The following is a 15,445-nucleotide window of genomic DNA, read 5'->3' as shown; positions in this document are numbered from 1 at the left end:
TAAACGGGATTTTAAACGATAACATGAAATGACATGGAAGATAATCAAGAAGGAGTGACTTGGAAGGCACGTGGAAAGATGGGAGTGGCTGACGAGGTAAAGTGGCCTTTGGAGTCACCAAAGGTCTCGTGAGATTGGCAGATAAGGCTCGGCAAAGCGGCGACTTGTCGCCGCTACACTGCAAGAATATGCCACTTACAAGACCAGAAATCCATGTTCCTAGTCGAGTCTCGAGTGAATATTTAATCTTATCCACTTATGTTTTGGATATTATTATTTTTTTAGGAAATTTGAAACATTTTAAGTCAATTTTTTACCTTGTTTAAACAGCTTGGATAATGAAAATTAAATAAAAAATCAACCATCATGTATCTCTTCAAATATTATAATTAATTTCTTTCTCGATTGACTCTTAGAAGAATATTTACAAAGTAATATATTTACTATTTTTTTTTAATTTCTTTCTCGATTGACTCTTAGAAGGATATTTACAAAGTAATATATGTACTAATTTTTTTTGTTTAATTACATTTCTTAAATTCAGATATACAAGATAACAATCGCCACCGCATCCAAGTCTCTTACATCTTGTAAAAAATGAGAAGATTTTATTCTCTAGTTTCTGGTAAAGAGCTTGAAACGGAGTTGAAAGGCAGCTTACCCAGATTCATATTGGGGTGGGGCCAATTTCTGACGTGGACAATACAGGTCTACTGGACTTGATCTTGGAAAGGTGGTAATAGTATCCAAAAGATAGTGTACAAAATACAACCAATATAAATAAAAAATTATTTAATGCTTAGGGCACCGGTTAATTAATATATTCGCGTAACTTAGGCTTCTTGAACTCTAGATTTACAATAAAAATTTTAAGAGCTTGTAAAAACAAACATCGTAGGATTTAAAAATTCCTTCATGGTAAAATTAATATTTTAATAAGAAGAATATTAAATAATTTAAGATAACTTTAAATTTTATCAACATAAATATTTATTTTTAAATTTTAAATTTATTCATGCTCTAAAATTTAAATATTTTTTATCTTAGGATATAAGAAGTTATAAGTTATTTATCTAAATGTTTTATAGAGTATTTATACTTCTAAATCTTGTTTTTTTATTGAAAAAAATTATAAGATCCACTGTTTTTAAAAAATATTAATAAAAAATAAATATATTTTATATATTATTAATAAAAAAATAAGTATGATAGATTTCTTAAGAGATATTGCATACACCTATAAATATAGAAAATTTATTATATTAGTATGACTAACTATCTTATAAAAAGAGGTATGATAATTTATTATGTTTTTAACACTTATATTAAAATAATTATTTAGATCATACATAAAGTTTTAAAATTTAATAATGTTTAATTTTTTTGGCCTTAATATATTTATCCAACTTATATTACCTTAATGTGGTTAATTATCAAATTCATGTATTTGATTGATTGTTAAGTCCGAATACCTTTGATGTAGCGAATTGATAAATTTTTATGTTTTGGATCCAGCACGTTTATCAATTTCATATTATCTTGAATATGGTTGATTGTCAGGTCCAAGTATCCATAATCTTACATGTTTCTCGAACATATTTCACTTTTAATATGACTAATTATCAAGTTCAAATATTTTTGGTTTGATATATTTGATAGATATATATTGTTTAACCAGCTATCAAGTTTAAACATCTTAAATTTAAAATGTCCACCAAATCTATTTAATTTTTAAAAAAATTATAAAAATCTTAACAAAAAATTAACTAACACCTTATTTTTATTTTCTACTTGAAAATTCCTTACTGGGTAACACATACTCACTTGATGAATAATAACAATAATAATATAAAAAAACATATGCTCACTTTTGATGGGCCAAATCTCTACAGATAGAGTTTGTCGGTTTGAATACTCTAGTAGATTATAGATTAGATCACCAAATCAGCAAGTCGGCAAGCTGGCAACTGTATCGTTTTTTACTTTCATAAACCAACGACATGACGAGGTGTGTGTGTGTATTTATATTTTATTGCATTCCATCTCTTTAAACGGATAATTTTGGCCAGCGTAATCAACATTTTTCTCGTAACTTAACCTCGGCAGAATTTTAATTTAAACCAAAATTTAGCCAAACTGGATGACTTGAAAAATTAATTTAGTATTCTAGCTTATCTGATAAAATTTAATCAAATTAATATTAAAAAATAAAAATAAAAAATATTATGTTAATACAAAATTGAGATTTTTCCCCGAATCAAACCCTAAATTAAGTTCGGCAAATGCAACTCAAATTAGAAATTGCTTGAATTTTTCTATAACATTGACACTTGATAATAATTATTTTTTATTATGAAATATATTAAAATAATATATCTTTTTTATTTTTAAAATTTATTTTTGACATTAACATATTAAAAAACTTAAAAATAATTTTAAATAAAATAAAATTTAAATTTTTGATAAATAATATTTTAGTCACAGTACCAAACACGCGTTTATTTAATTATGATTCCTATCTACGGAAAAATAATAGTCCTATTTAAGAATTGTGAAGTGGATGGGTGACTTGTAAGTTATTGCTACTTTCTTACTAACAAATTAAGGATCGCATCCTTAATTTTAGTTATAATAAAAAAGAGTTGCCCCTCTAATTTAGAACTTTATTTTTGACAATAATAAAGTTTTTATCTCGAGGAGGAAAAAAACTCTCACGTGATTTGTTTTTGGGGTTTGTGAAGAAGTAATGAAAACAAGCAAGCCGAACGACCATAGGCCTCGTGAACAAAAACCCTCACGTGATCTATTGCTGGCAAAGTGAAACTTAAATTTGTTTAATGAATAATTGGGCCTCCTTCTTTGGAGTGATTGGGCTACGTAATTTGAACCATGACACAAGAAAATTTGTACGCCGAGGACATCATGTTAAGGTATTTGTCTCGGATACAAAAATACAGTCCTCGAGTCTGATCTCTTAAACTTCCATTGCATTAATTTTTCATTATATATTCATCTTCGATCCTTTTTTTTTTTTGTGAAAAAGAAACTTACCTTTACTAAATGTATTTTGTACCGGCATCAATTTAAGGCGTGGAAAGATTTTCTCATTTTTTATTAATAAAAAAATTATTTTCGAGGAATATATATATATATATAAAGAAATATAAAGTATTCTAGACAAGCTTTCACACATTATAATAAGTCCATGCAACCCGGAACTAGTTTTTACACGTGTCATCCTACAGCCTGTGATTCTAAGAGGTTTTTTTTTAGCAGGAGAATTCAAACTTGAAACCTGAAAGAGCAAACTCTCGTGCCTTGGCTGATATTTGCTAAACCAATGCCAGACCAACCTCTTGAGGTTGACAAAAATACATAGACACATAGATTTTTTTTATTTCTTTTATTAATAAAAAACTTATTTTTAGGAAATATATATATTTTTAAAAAATATAAAATAATCCTAAAAAATATAATTCAACTGGTCATGCTTTAGAATTATTCTTCAAAGATCATCAATTTGAATCTTATAAACATCAGACCCAGAATTATTCTTCAAAGATCATCAATTTGAGTCTTACAAACATCAGAAGCCATTAGAAACTTATATAATTATTAATTTAAAACTCGTGGGATTAGTTAAGGTATACACAAGTTAACCTGGACACCTATATTAATTAAAAATAAAAGATTTATGCAACATATAATTAATATTTACACACATCACCCTACATTACATGACCCCAAGAATATTTTTTTGTTAGCAATAGAATTTAAACTTAAAACCTAGAAAGACAAAACTCTATCTCTTGAGGTTAACCAAAAATACATACACATAGATTTTTCTCATATATAATAATAATAATAATTAAAAAAATGGTTTGGGGAGCTTACAAGCTACAAACTAAACTAGCAAAAGGAAAACAGACAAAAACTTTCTCCCCCCCCCCCCCTCCCAATTAATATCATTATCTATGCATTGAACATCCTGAAACATACCTCTCATTCCCGATTTCAGAATCGAGAAAAGGTTTAAGTTATTAAAATATTAAATTAATTATTCAAATAGTGTTGTGTGTATATATAAATATATAAAAGATTGAAATTGATTTAATTTGATTAATTAAATTATTAAAATCTCAATAAAATTATTTTTTTTAATATTTTTAAGCAATGTTTGCGAACACCATCTCTGATTTATCTCAAAATTATTGAAAGTGTATATAATTTATTAAATTTATAATTATTTTAAAATTTCTCAAAGAAAAAAATATTTCATTTATAATTATAATGACAGGGATTAATTTTTATTCATTATAAACTTATTTTGATTGCAAAAGTCATTTACATAAAAGCTTAATATTGGAACCATTATAAAATATAGTAATGAAATTAACCGGTTTAGTTGGTAAATCTATTGAATTTATGACTTGAAATCTGACTTCAATTAAGTATTAATTTAAATTAATTTGATATTAGTAGCACTAAACTCAAATAATTAAGTGGGTTAACTCACAACTTACTAAATCTTATTCAAATCCTATCATATTAAAATCAAAGATTCTTTTTTATAAAAAAACAAAACAGTGTTTTCATAATAAAAAAATAAAAATATTAACTCAAGTTTACCAAACCTTTGAAGTATCAAATCCCGATCCAAGCCTTGCAATTATGGCAAGAAATGGATGAAAACCGATAATGTGGAGCAGTTAAATAGGTTGGCTTGGAGGGAGGGAAAATCCCTAAAACAGTTTAGCGTTTCTACTCCACCACTATGATAGATTAAAATGTCCCCATTCGCTTTCTTTGATGAATAATTTTCTTCATTCGCTTAAAATCTACGTGAGATACATAATTTTAAAAGCCAGAAATTGCGTTTTTGTTTTTTTTTTTTTGTTATCGATTATTCTTAGGATGATTGTTCTATTTTTTTTTTTACAACTGATGATAAAATCTTAAAGAAAAAGTATCACACTGGTCAAGGATTTCAGGAAATCCTTGCAATGTATTAACAATGTGATGTAGCAGGTTTCCAGGGATGGAGTGTGAGCAGTTCTGCGAGCATCTGCTACATATAGACTGTAAAGATGATGATAATAGAAGATTTAATTGGTGGACGATCTCAGATTTTTCTAGATGATTTTACAAACAATTTTTGTATGGTAAACCATTTCTGGTCCTGTAAGTGGCATATTCTTTATCTGCTACTATCTTGCTGTGCTTCAATCCAATGATTATATCTACTTGGCATAATCGTAATCACGATTCCGCTCAGCAGTAGAAGGGGCTGCGGCCAAAGCCAAACGAATCAAACACTAAGCAAGCAAGCAATTGGCAATCCATTTACAACGCACTTTAGCAAGCAATTGGCAATCCATTTACAACGCACTTTTTATTACACACAGATACAGTAAATTCTGTTTTAAAATTAGAGATTCTGAGGCCACTCACAAGATCAGTGGACTGTCTCTTTACATGTATCTGCAACTGGTAAAACCAATCGAGAAATATATATACAACATAAATGCTAATACACGGAGCATTTTACAAGGCTAAATGATCCAATAGTTCTGCATCATCATCATCAGCATCCATCATCTCCTCATCATTATAGTCACCCTCTTCTTCGAGAAGCCATTGTTCAAGTTCATCCACCTCATCATTGTCATGCATGTATAAACCATGCAAGTTATCCCACTGGTTGGACCCCAGCTCCTCAGCATGGCATGCCACATGCAAGAATGGTCTATTCCTAGCTAAAGCATCTATAATATCCCTACTCGCACTTCCTGTCACCCCCAAACATCTCAACCTTGGAAAATAGGGTTTCTTTAACCACCGGAATGAAAGCTGTGTTATACCGCCACAGTTGTAAAGGTCCAACAGCCGCAAACTACAACCATGCAATCTGTCCTCATCAACCCGCATTGAAGCTAATGCCATAACTGAAGTATCACCAATAAGTGGACATTGTCGCATTCGAAGCTCAGAAATTGGAACCCGGCATTTTGCAAGTGCCAGAACTCCATTATCAGACAGGTTAGGAAGATTTGATAGGTCCAGTTGTTGTAACTTCAGTTTAGAAGAGCCTTCAAATAAAGCAGGGATGCATTTATCTGTTAGTCTTTTGCATCCTCTCACAGACAGAGAAACTAATGAATTTATAATTCCTCTCAAGTAAGACAATCCAAAATCACTTATATTGGAACCATCCAGCAGTAAAATCTTCAATTCCAGAAGAGCGCTGATAGCTCTTAGGGCTTCGTCTCCAAAGTGTTTGCAGTCTCTCAAGTCAAGAACTCTAAGGCGTGTATTCAATACCAAGTTTTTTATTGCATGGTTGGTTAAAAGGTTGCACCATCTCAAGCTCACATGTATCAAAGACAGGGATGTTGCAGGGATATCATGAAAGACCAGATCAGTCAAATGGATTCCATAAGACACCTGGAGCTTGTACAGACTAGAGCATGAATGCAAGATTGTTTTGAATCCTGTATCTGTAACTCGACAGAAGCCTCCAAGACAAATACTTTCCATGTTTGCACACTTGTCAGCCATTAATAGCATTCCGAGATCATTAACACGTCTAAAATATGTAATGGTGAATTCTTGGCTCCGAACCAACGAGAGATGTTTGAGTTTTCCATGCTGATTAATCTGCTGAAGACCAGAGTTGGTGAGATCAAATGTAATTGTTGGTTCTATGAGAGGAGCATCTCGAAGATCCAAATGTGTTAAGGACATGAGACCTTTTGATATTGTGCTAACCATGGTGTCAGTAATATAGTCTACAGAAAGGCACAATTTCTGAATGCCAGGCAGAATGGATGGTCGAACATGATTTGGTGATTGATGAGGTCCCAAACTTGGGCCAACCAGTTCAGTCACCATCACTGAAGAAACATACCCAATCTCAAGAGAAGTCAGTTTTTCTGAAACCAAAGCCCATATTAGAGCAAAATTATGACGAAGAAATAATGAGACATCAAACATCAAAATCAGTTCCTGCAAAACAATAAGCGCATATTAGGCAGAATGTATTTGTTCCAAAAGGTCATTGGAATATCATGCTTAATTGTAAATATGTGAATGAAACCTTGACAGAGTATCTTGAACAAAGATACATCACATAAATGCAAAATAATCCAGGTACATACCATTGTAAGAGCTAAGTGATATGCACTAACATATAACCTATCATTCAATTATTAAACCAGATTCATGTAAACCCAATTTAGTCTCCCTGCCAGCACGACCAAATTCAAGAACACAATAAATGTCAGCATGAGGCAGCCCACAGACCAGGACAGCACCCATTAAATAAACAAGAGGCTCTATAGCAGAATGACTAAACAAAATTGATCAAAGAGCAACAAGTCCACAAATTTAATCTGTATTGGTTATATTATTCTTGTCCTCAATTTGACACAAAAAACACACTCACTACAAGCTTCGTAGATGTATGCTTGTAATTGCATGTGCATGCAGAACTAACAAAGAAGAGACATTCAAAATTATGAGGAAGCTTTTGGATAGCAAATGGAGTAATCCAAAAACTCACATAACAATATTATGCCCACCATCATACTAAATAGCTTATGCTCCAAAGCTGTACATTTCAGTAGCTGTTTAAACGATGAAATGAATGCTACGGTTGGAGTACTTGTACAATTTTTTTTAAATCAACAGGGATATCTCCATCCTGTTTGGTCATTTAATATATGATTTTGAATGTCAAGTAATGAAAAGTTAAATGAAGCTGATTTTACATTTATTTGCATCCATACTAATAACTAGGTTGAGGAATCAGCAATTATATTATATCACAACGATTTCTAGATTATGTAAAGATTTTCTTTCATCTAAGAGAGATTAAATCCAGCTACGGAACAGGAACACCAAGACTAAACTACAATGGCAATAAATGTGCTAAAGATTAAGCAATCTAATATAAAATCTCACCAAACATTTCTTTGCCATTCAATTACTACTTTACATTTTAATCTTCATTAACTACTTCAATTTGCACTTGAGCCTTACTTCCAATCGTGTGCAGCCTCTAAGTAGCTCCTCCAGATCAGATATATGAATAGCACGTCCTCTTTTTTCCGCCACCGATCCCAAGTACAGATACCTGAACCAAAATTCAAAAACATACAAAATCAATAACAACGCAACAAATCTAACACTTCCAGATAATCACATATCACCATCACACACATTGCTCAATTACCCCACGATAACCCACACACAAACACAAACCCATGTTTTCTTGCATATTCATTAAATTTTGATCACTGCTAGTGTCTAGTGTCAGCCACGACTGCTTGCATTTCACACGCAAATACACACATCAACATGAACCCACATTTTCTATTGCATTTCTGAACGTTTTACCATAAGTTCATAACAGTTCCCATCGGGCAAGTAATGCATGCACAGTCAGAAGAAGGGGAAAAATCTAACATCTTTTTACCTCAAATCCGCGCACTTTCCTCCAATCTCAGAGAGCAATTTCCCACTAAAATCCGCGCAATTTTGTAAATAAAGCTCATGCAAGGAATCCCGAACCACAACATTAATTGCAGAATCATCAAGCCGACCACAATCAAGCTTTAAGCTTTTAAGGTAAGGATTTGGAGGCAACAAAGGCCTTAATAAATCAATTGACGGTGCAATATCCTATGACAACAATTTTTTTATTAGAAAGCCATCAATAAAAAAATCAAATATTCATGAAAAGTTGAGATCTGTTGTGGGTTTTTCATGTTCTAATGGTTGGCTTACAAGGAGGTCGAAACTGGGGACGAAAGTGAGGATGTGAGAAGCACAAGCGTTGAAGGTCTTGCAAGTGGAAGAAACGGAGCAGATCGATCCCACGTCGAGTTTTGATACTATGGTTTCAAGTACCGTTGCTGGTAGCTGATCCAAGCTCCCTTCTTCCTCGTCAGGGTCAGCCATCTTCTCAATGGCTTTGCCTTGACACGATGTGGTGGAAGCGATGATGATGACGATGATAAAAACAGAAAACTGTGATGTGTCAACTGTCCTTCTTTTTATTTGGGGTTAAATGTAAATCAGTCCTTTAATATTCTAATTTGTTTCAAAATAGTATGTCAGTTGAAATGATTACTATTCTCTCCCTTTGTTTTATTTTTAACCGTTATTGACCTAAAACTTAAATTCTTTAATTAATTCTGTCAAAGTAACTTTTGTATCTTTCTTGTAAATTTCATTCATGTATAAATGAAAAATATGTTTATTGAATTTTTTTTTCATATTTCATAGTACTAGGATCTAAATATATTATTTTTTATTTTTATTTACTTTATTTTAATTTATGTCAGTTTATAAGTTATAAAATTCATATGATTTATTATGTTTTTCAAAGATATTAATTTCAAATTTTACATGTGGTGAGTTAGTTTATTTATGATTTATTTATGTCGAACATTAATAAAATAAATGAAGAGTAATTAATTCATCATTTCTTTTTATCAATAAGCGTCACACTTTGTTTGATGCCATAATTTTGAAAATTAAAAGCAGATAATTCAAACTTTGTTTTTTCACTCATGAAAGGAAAGCACGTGTCTCATTCATAGGTCGCTATAGCTTTCTAGTAGGGTAGTAAAACTTCCGAAATTTGCAATTCAAGGATTGAATTGAAATAGTCTCAAGAGTCAAGGACGTTTTGGAAACTCCGAGGTCTACTGGAAATCGAATCCAAACGACAGGTATCTTTTCAATAAAGGGTAGTTTCACAAGAAAGGTTTTTATTCTATATTGGAAAAAAAAATACTTGCTTAATATATTTTTCATAAATATAAATTTTTATTATGTAATAAATTAAATGAAAATCATAATAAATAAGCTCTACTAGTAAGCTTTCTCTATAATATTATGGATATTTATAATATATATAAAAAATTACATTTAAAATTTAATATTTTAGAGATATTAGTTTTTTTTTATCTTTTTTCTTTTCTTTTTATTCTCACAAATATATATATGCAAAAATCATATTTTCATTATTTTTTCCTTAATCTTTCAAAAAATTTAGTTGTATATTAGAGTTGTTATTTTTATATAAAACAAATAAATAATTTAAAGACCATATTTTAACGCTTCTAAAATAACTTTTTATTTGTTTCAATACCCAAATAGTTTTACTAATACCGGTCATCCATAAATTAAGCTTGCAGCTATTGAATTACATGTCTGATTTATACAAAGGAAATTAAAACACACAGCTATCTGCGATTAAATTCTAACTTTGCTCGCAGGTTTCTCCATCTAGATTGGTGAAGAGGGCATCTCCTCTATACGGGAAAGCAGCATAAGAACCAGACTTTCTGCAACTAGCTTTCACTGCCGATGAAGTTAGAATGCTTGTTTGCCGCTGTATCTCATCGTGTTTGTCACTAAGATACATCTCTTGCCATCAAACAAGCCATCCTCTTTTCAGAGACAGCGGTGAAGACGATAAAGCCTCATCACTAACTTGACTCACCAAAACTGAAACCTCTATCAGCAGCATAATCCACAAAGCTATAAAGTGGCAATACACTATCACCATATTTCTCAAACCCATCCAATTCTTTTTTAGCCTTGGCTCTCAGCTCCTCCGCTACCTCTATAGCCTTCTCAACCCCATAAAAAGCAACATAACTCTTCCCTTTCTTTTTCTTCTTGTCCTCATCTACCTTGCTCTTCATCGTTTTTGCTTCCAAGATGTCATCAACGACTTGATATAATACCCCAACAGCTCTTCCATATCTCCTCAATCTCTGTATCTCATCATCCTTGGCACCAGCTAGCAATCCTCCACACACCGCAGAGCACTCACCCATTTCACCAAATTTCTTCTCCTGAACAAATTCAACGGAATTGGGACCGCCCTCAAGGTCAAGGAACTGCCCAGCAGCCATGCCTGTGGACCCCACAGCACGGGCAATCTCGGCAATCACACTGAGAAGTCGTGGCTCTGGTACAAGGTCAGAAGGTGTGTGGGATACAATGTGGTGAAAGCCAAGAGGGAAGAGTGCATCCCCAGCAAGGATTGCCATATCAACGCCATAAATTTTGTGGTTTGAAGGCTGGCCTCGACGTGACGGGTCATCATCCATGCAGGGAAGGTCATCATGAATCAACGAAGCTGAATGAACCTGTCAAAACCAGAGGATAATGGATTCAATTACCACAAGGAAGGCGATTGCAAATCAGCAAAGTTGTCACGCATACATAGATGACAGACCCCTACAACACTTTCCCTTTCCTCCAAGACAATTGGAAGTACTCCAAGTGACTTAAGAAGAGTTAAGCATTCTCCTTTTTATAAACAGAGTTGTTCCTCAGTATTGGAACCAGCAGTTAAAAGCAATTCCATATTTACTCTCTGATTCTGCTACGCAGAACAAACTGAAATCAAAATACTTCTACCTAAAGAGAAGTATCCTGAATCCCTCCTTAAATGAAAAGATTCCACAAAAAGAACAATATCTGTATCACATATCCACCTTAAAACATAAAGTGGCTCAACATGATAGGACATCATAGCATCATCAGTCCTGCTAACTCAAGATTAGAGTTTCCAGTAAGATTCCTCTGATAGCTTCTGGACGAGAAACTGAAAAACAAGACTAACACCAACCTAAACTTCATATTTGCTATTTGACATCTAAAGCAGAACAGTCATCATGAAAACCCATATAAAAATGTTAAGAGTGCGATCAAAGAACCTACCTAACCCACTTGACCCTGCACTAATTAGACATAATCAAGAACCTAACAACATCAAATTCAATTCCCTTCTCGATTAAGTTCCTCCAAAAAAAAAAAACTAAACAGCATTAAAAAAATTCAAAAACCAAATCAAATTAAAAAAGAATCAAAATACAAAGATGGGGGTTCTTACCATTTCAAGAGCACAAGCAGTAGGGAAGGCAGCATGACGATCACCACCAAAGAGCTCACAAGCAGCAACACACATAACAGGAGGGGCTCTTTTAGCACCTTTAGCAAGAACAGAATACCTCATGGCCTCATAAATCTTATCTGGATACTGAATAGGAACGGCTTGGTCAAGCTTCTGATTGATTTCTAGGATCAAGTCTGTCCAATAAGTCTTTAAATCAAACTGGGGTGTTTTTGAATGGGTTGAAACTGATAAAGAACATTGAATTGGTGACATTTTGTTAAGCTTCGGAGGGTAAAGATTTGGGCCTTTTTTAGGGAGATAGAGAGTGATAGATGGTGATGTTAACGCTGAGAGAGAGAGAGCCATTTTTTTTTTTTTTTACAGAACCTGTGTTTCTCTCAACCACTGATTATGCCTCTACAAAGGTTGCTTTTCCAATGTGGAAAGTTTGAGCTTTGAATGGAGTTCGGTGCATATTTACGACGGATCGGATGGGATTTGGGAGTGGAGAAAAGGTTTCATTGACTTGTCGTCATGGCTTGGAGTGTTTGCTGCTACCTAGGCAAGAGGAAATGCACTGTCTATTTTATAAATATATATATATATATATATATATATATATATATATAAATATATTAATCAGTGAAAGCAGTACTAAATTGAAAAACTTGTTTGCGTGTAATGATAAAGGTTATTTAATGGGGTTTTATCGTTTATGTCGGGCGGGGCAAGCGGCATGACATTGTTGTCTAGGGACGATGAAGATTATTTTCATGCTTTATATGTAAAATGTGATGTACTAGAAAGATTTTTTAAATTTAACTACAGAGTTATGATTAATGTTTATGAACTGTTACGTAAAGCGGCATGACGTTGTTGTCTAGGAACGATGAAGATTTTTTTTCATATTTTATATGTAAAATGTGATGTACTAGAAAGATTTTTTAAATTTAACAACAGACATATGATTGATTTTTTAAATTTAACTACAGAGATATGATTAATATTTATGAACTGTTACGTAATATTATTGTTATTAAAAATTTATAATTTATAGATACATTTGAGTCTGAATAAGAAATTAATTATATAAAAAATTGATGAATCATCTTCAATATACTGTATTTATGGTAAACTATATTATTATTTGATTATTTTTTTTAAATCAGATTTTTATTCGTTAGTTTTTTTTAAATTTTAAGGTAAATCTCTCTTTAAGAGAAAATTTCTATCTTATTGGGTTAAATCTTAACCATTCTAAAATTTAAATTTTAATATCATATTTATTTATATCTTGTATCTTTAATATCTGAGGGTGTACTTTATCGTGTAATTTTACACCTTATAAATATTAAAGTCTACATCTGGATTCTACAAAAAATTATTGAATTTTTTTGACATAATGGCCAAATCTTCATGGATAATTATAAACTGGTTACGATATTCATTTTTGGATTTTTTTTAAACAAGAAAAAAGATGGAATTTTTTTTATGAAAAATATGCTTGGAAAAATTTTAGAATTTAGCCATATTAAACAAAATATTTTTTTTCTTTTTGAAAATGTTTTGAAATTTTTTATTTTTTTGAAATATTTTGAAGAAAACCGAGTATTTTAATACTGAATTTGTATTTTACAGTGTAAATATACAACCCGATATCATACAAAATTGGTAGAAAAATATACGAGAAAATCATCATTTTTTAAATGATTTTTTTTTAAAATATAATCCACTACATGAACAGTGGACGTGAATTATAATTCAGGACCATTGTTCATGAGTGAATAGTAGGATGTGAATTATAATTAACGTCCTCTGTTCATTGAATAGAGGCAGTAAAGAAAAGAAGAAAAAAGGGAAGGGGAGAGAGGGTAAATAACCTAGTATGGTGGCGGTCCAGCCAAAGATGATGATGTGCTACCAGTGGTTGCAGCCGTGGAGGTCGGCGTTGACTACGGGAGGAAGAAAAAAAAGTTGTAGAGAAGAGAGAAACATTGGAAGGAGAATCGCGATAGCTGCATGGTGGTCGGTTGGTGGTAGAAACGGTAAAAGGCTGACTTGAGGATGATGGCTGAAACTATGACATAGATGGTGGCCGGCGGTAAAGGAAGCAAAAGAAGAAGAAAAAACACGTGAGAAATGCTATAAAAAGAAGAGAGAAACCAACAATGGTTTTTGGTAGTCGGTTGGTAATCGTGTTGGCTTCCTGTGGTGGAGCTAATGGTGGGTATGATAACCCAATTATGGGTTATTTTTTAAAAAATAATTTTTTTAAATAAGACAAAAAAAATAAAATAATAGCTGGTAACGTAGAGAAAGCAAACTCGAGAATCAAGCTGCAATTTAGAGAGAATTCAAGGTCAAAATAATTGTACCTCATTGTACCTAAAAATATATAAAAAATACAAATTTAAGGTCAAATTAGATGATTATTGGATAAATTTGCATAAACATCAAGTCCATGGACATAATTAAATTTTTAACAGGCCAATTTAATTTAATTATGGGTCAAATTAAATTTTAATTATGTTTAAAAATTAATTTGGGTCCAATTGAAGGATTCAATTAAGTGTAAGGACTTATTAATTTTATTTAGGGCTTAATTGGTGAAAAATTAAATTTAGGAGCCTAATTTGGGCTTAATTGAGAAGATTGGATTTTTAAGAGACCAAATTTAATTTTTACCATGTTAATTAATTGAAATTAAGGGCTAAATTGCAAGAAAATTGAGTTTTTAGGGTCAATTAAGGGCTAAATTGAAGAAATTCGAATCCGAGGATCAATCTATAAAATGCACCAAAATTGAGGTGCTTAATTGACAAAAATCGGGGGGTGAAATTGAAAGTTTAATGGTCAATTAAGGGTTCAATTAATAAAATCTAATACCAATGACCATATTGTAAAATGCGAGTAACTTCGAGGTTCCAATTGAACTTTGTCAGGGGCTTAATTGCATTAAATCAAGAATTTAGGAAGAATAAATCAAAAATCATTAAAAATCCCTAACTAATCCAAAACAATGCTGTTTTGAAAAAAAATAGACGACGTGTTATTCGACACTATTCACAATCTTCTCCTATTTTGCCTGGAAATGTTGCCCCAATGACTATTTTTCATATACATATAATGCTTTGTTGATCCATCAAATTTAATAAAGCACGCATGAAAATAATCCCATGCAGTTACTTTACAATGCCGATTGAACAATTTAGTCTGAATGGCGATAGCATAGTGTTGGTGCCGGCCTAAAGAGGCCAACTTAGACGGTCTTTTTTGCAGATTAATGACATGACTTAAAGATTGATGTCTTCTTCTAAGTGCAGGAGTGTCGAAGTAATAAATAACCTGGCAAGACCGGGGTCGAACCACAGGGAGGTTAATTGTACAAATTACAAACAACAATTATAAACAACAACAACAACAATAACAATAATAATAGTAATAATAATAGTACTACTAGTAGTAATAGTAATAATAGTAGTAGTAGCAGCAGCAGCACTACTACTACTACTACTACTACTACTA

At 32.0% G+C, this 15,445-nt stretch overlaps 2 protein-coding genes across 2 annotated transcripts; both read right to left on the bottom strand.

Annotated features, from left to right (window-relative positions):
- Positions 1-5,357: 5,357 nt before the first annotated feature.
- Positions 5,358-9,044, bottom strand: LOC105140435 (F-box/RNI-like superfamily protein). Its single transcript, XM_011047275.1, has 4 exons — positions 8,788-9,044; positions 8,477-8,682; positions 8,041-8,134; positions 5,358-7,005 (listed from the first exon to the last, which is right to left on the bottom strand). Exons 1-4 carry the CDS (start codon positions 8,959-8,961, stop codon positions 5,545-5,547), a joined length of 1,935 nt encoding a protein of 644 aa, XP_011045577.1. The 5' UTR covers positions 8,962-9,044; the 3' UTR covers positions 5,358-5,544.
- Positions 9,045-10,106: 1,062 nt separating this feature from the next.
- Positions 10,107-12,508, bottom strand: GGR (geranylgeranyl reductase). Its single transcript, XM_011047264.1, has 2 exons — positions 11,918-12,508; positions 10,107-11,168 (listed from the first exon to the last, which is right to left on the bottom strand). Exons 1-2 carry the CDS (start codon positions 12,284-12,286, stop codon positions 10,500-10,502), a joined length of 1,038 nt encoding a protein of 345 aa, XP_011045566.1. The 5' UTR covers positions 12,287-12,508; the 3' UTR covers positions 10,107-10,499.
- Between the last annotated feature and the right edge of the window lie 2,937 nt (positions 12,509-15,445).

The sequence above is a fragment of the Populus euphratica genome, unplaced genomic scaffold, assembly GCF_000495115.2.
Source record: "Populus euphratica unplaced genomic scaffold, PopEup_1.0 scaffold3.1, whole genome shotgun sequence".
Taxonomy (NCBI): Eukaryota; Viridiplantae; Streptophyta; class Magnoliopsida; order Malpighiales; family Salicaceae; genus Populus; species Populus euphratica.
The sequence above is the reverse complement of the archived record's forward strand: the minus strand, read 5'-3'. Positions and strand labels throughout refer to the sequence as shown.

Coding starts and splice junctions, on each gene's coding strand:
- LOC105140435 (XM_011047275.1), bottom strand. CDS start 8,961: ATGGCTGACCCTGACGAGGAAGAAGGGAGCTTGGATCAGCTACCAGCA. Junction 8,683..8,787: donor TCCCCAGTTTCGACCTCCTT/GTAAGCCAACCA, acceptor TTGTTGTCATAG/GATATTGCACCGTCAATTGA. Junction 7,006..8,040: donor GAGGCTGCACACGATTGGAA/GTAAGGCTCAAG, acceptor ATTGTTTTGCAG/GAACTGATTTTGATGTTTGA.
- GGR (XM_011047264.1), bottom strand. CDS start 12,286: ATGGCTCTCTCTCTCTCAGCGTTAACATCACCATCTATCACTCTCTAT. Junction 11,169..11,917: donor CTGCTTGTGCTCTTGAAATG/GTAAGAACCCCC, acceptor TGGTTTTGACAG/GTTCATTCAGCTTCGTTGAT.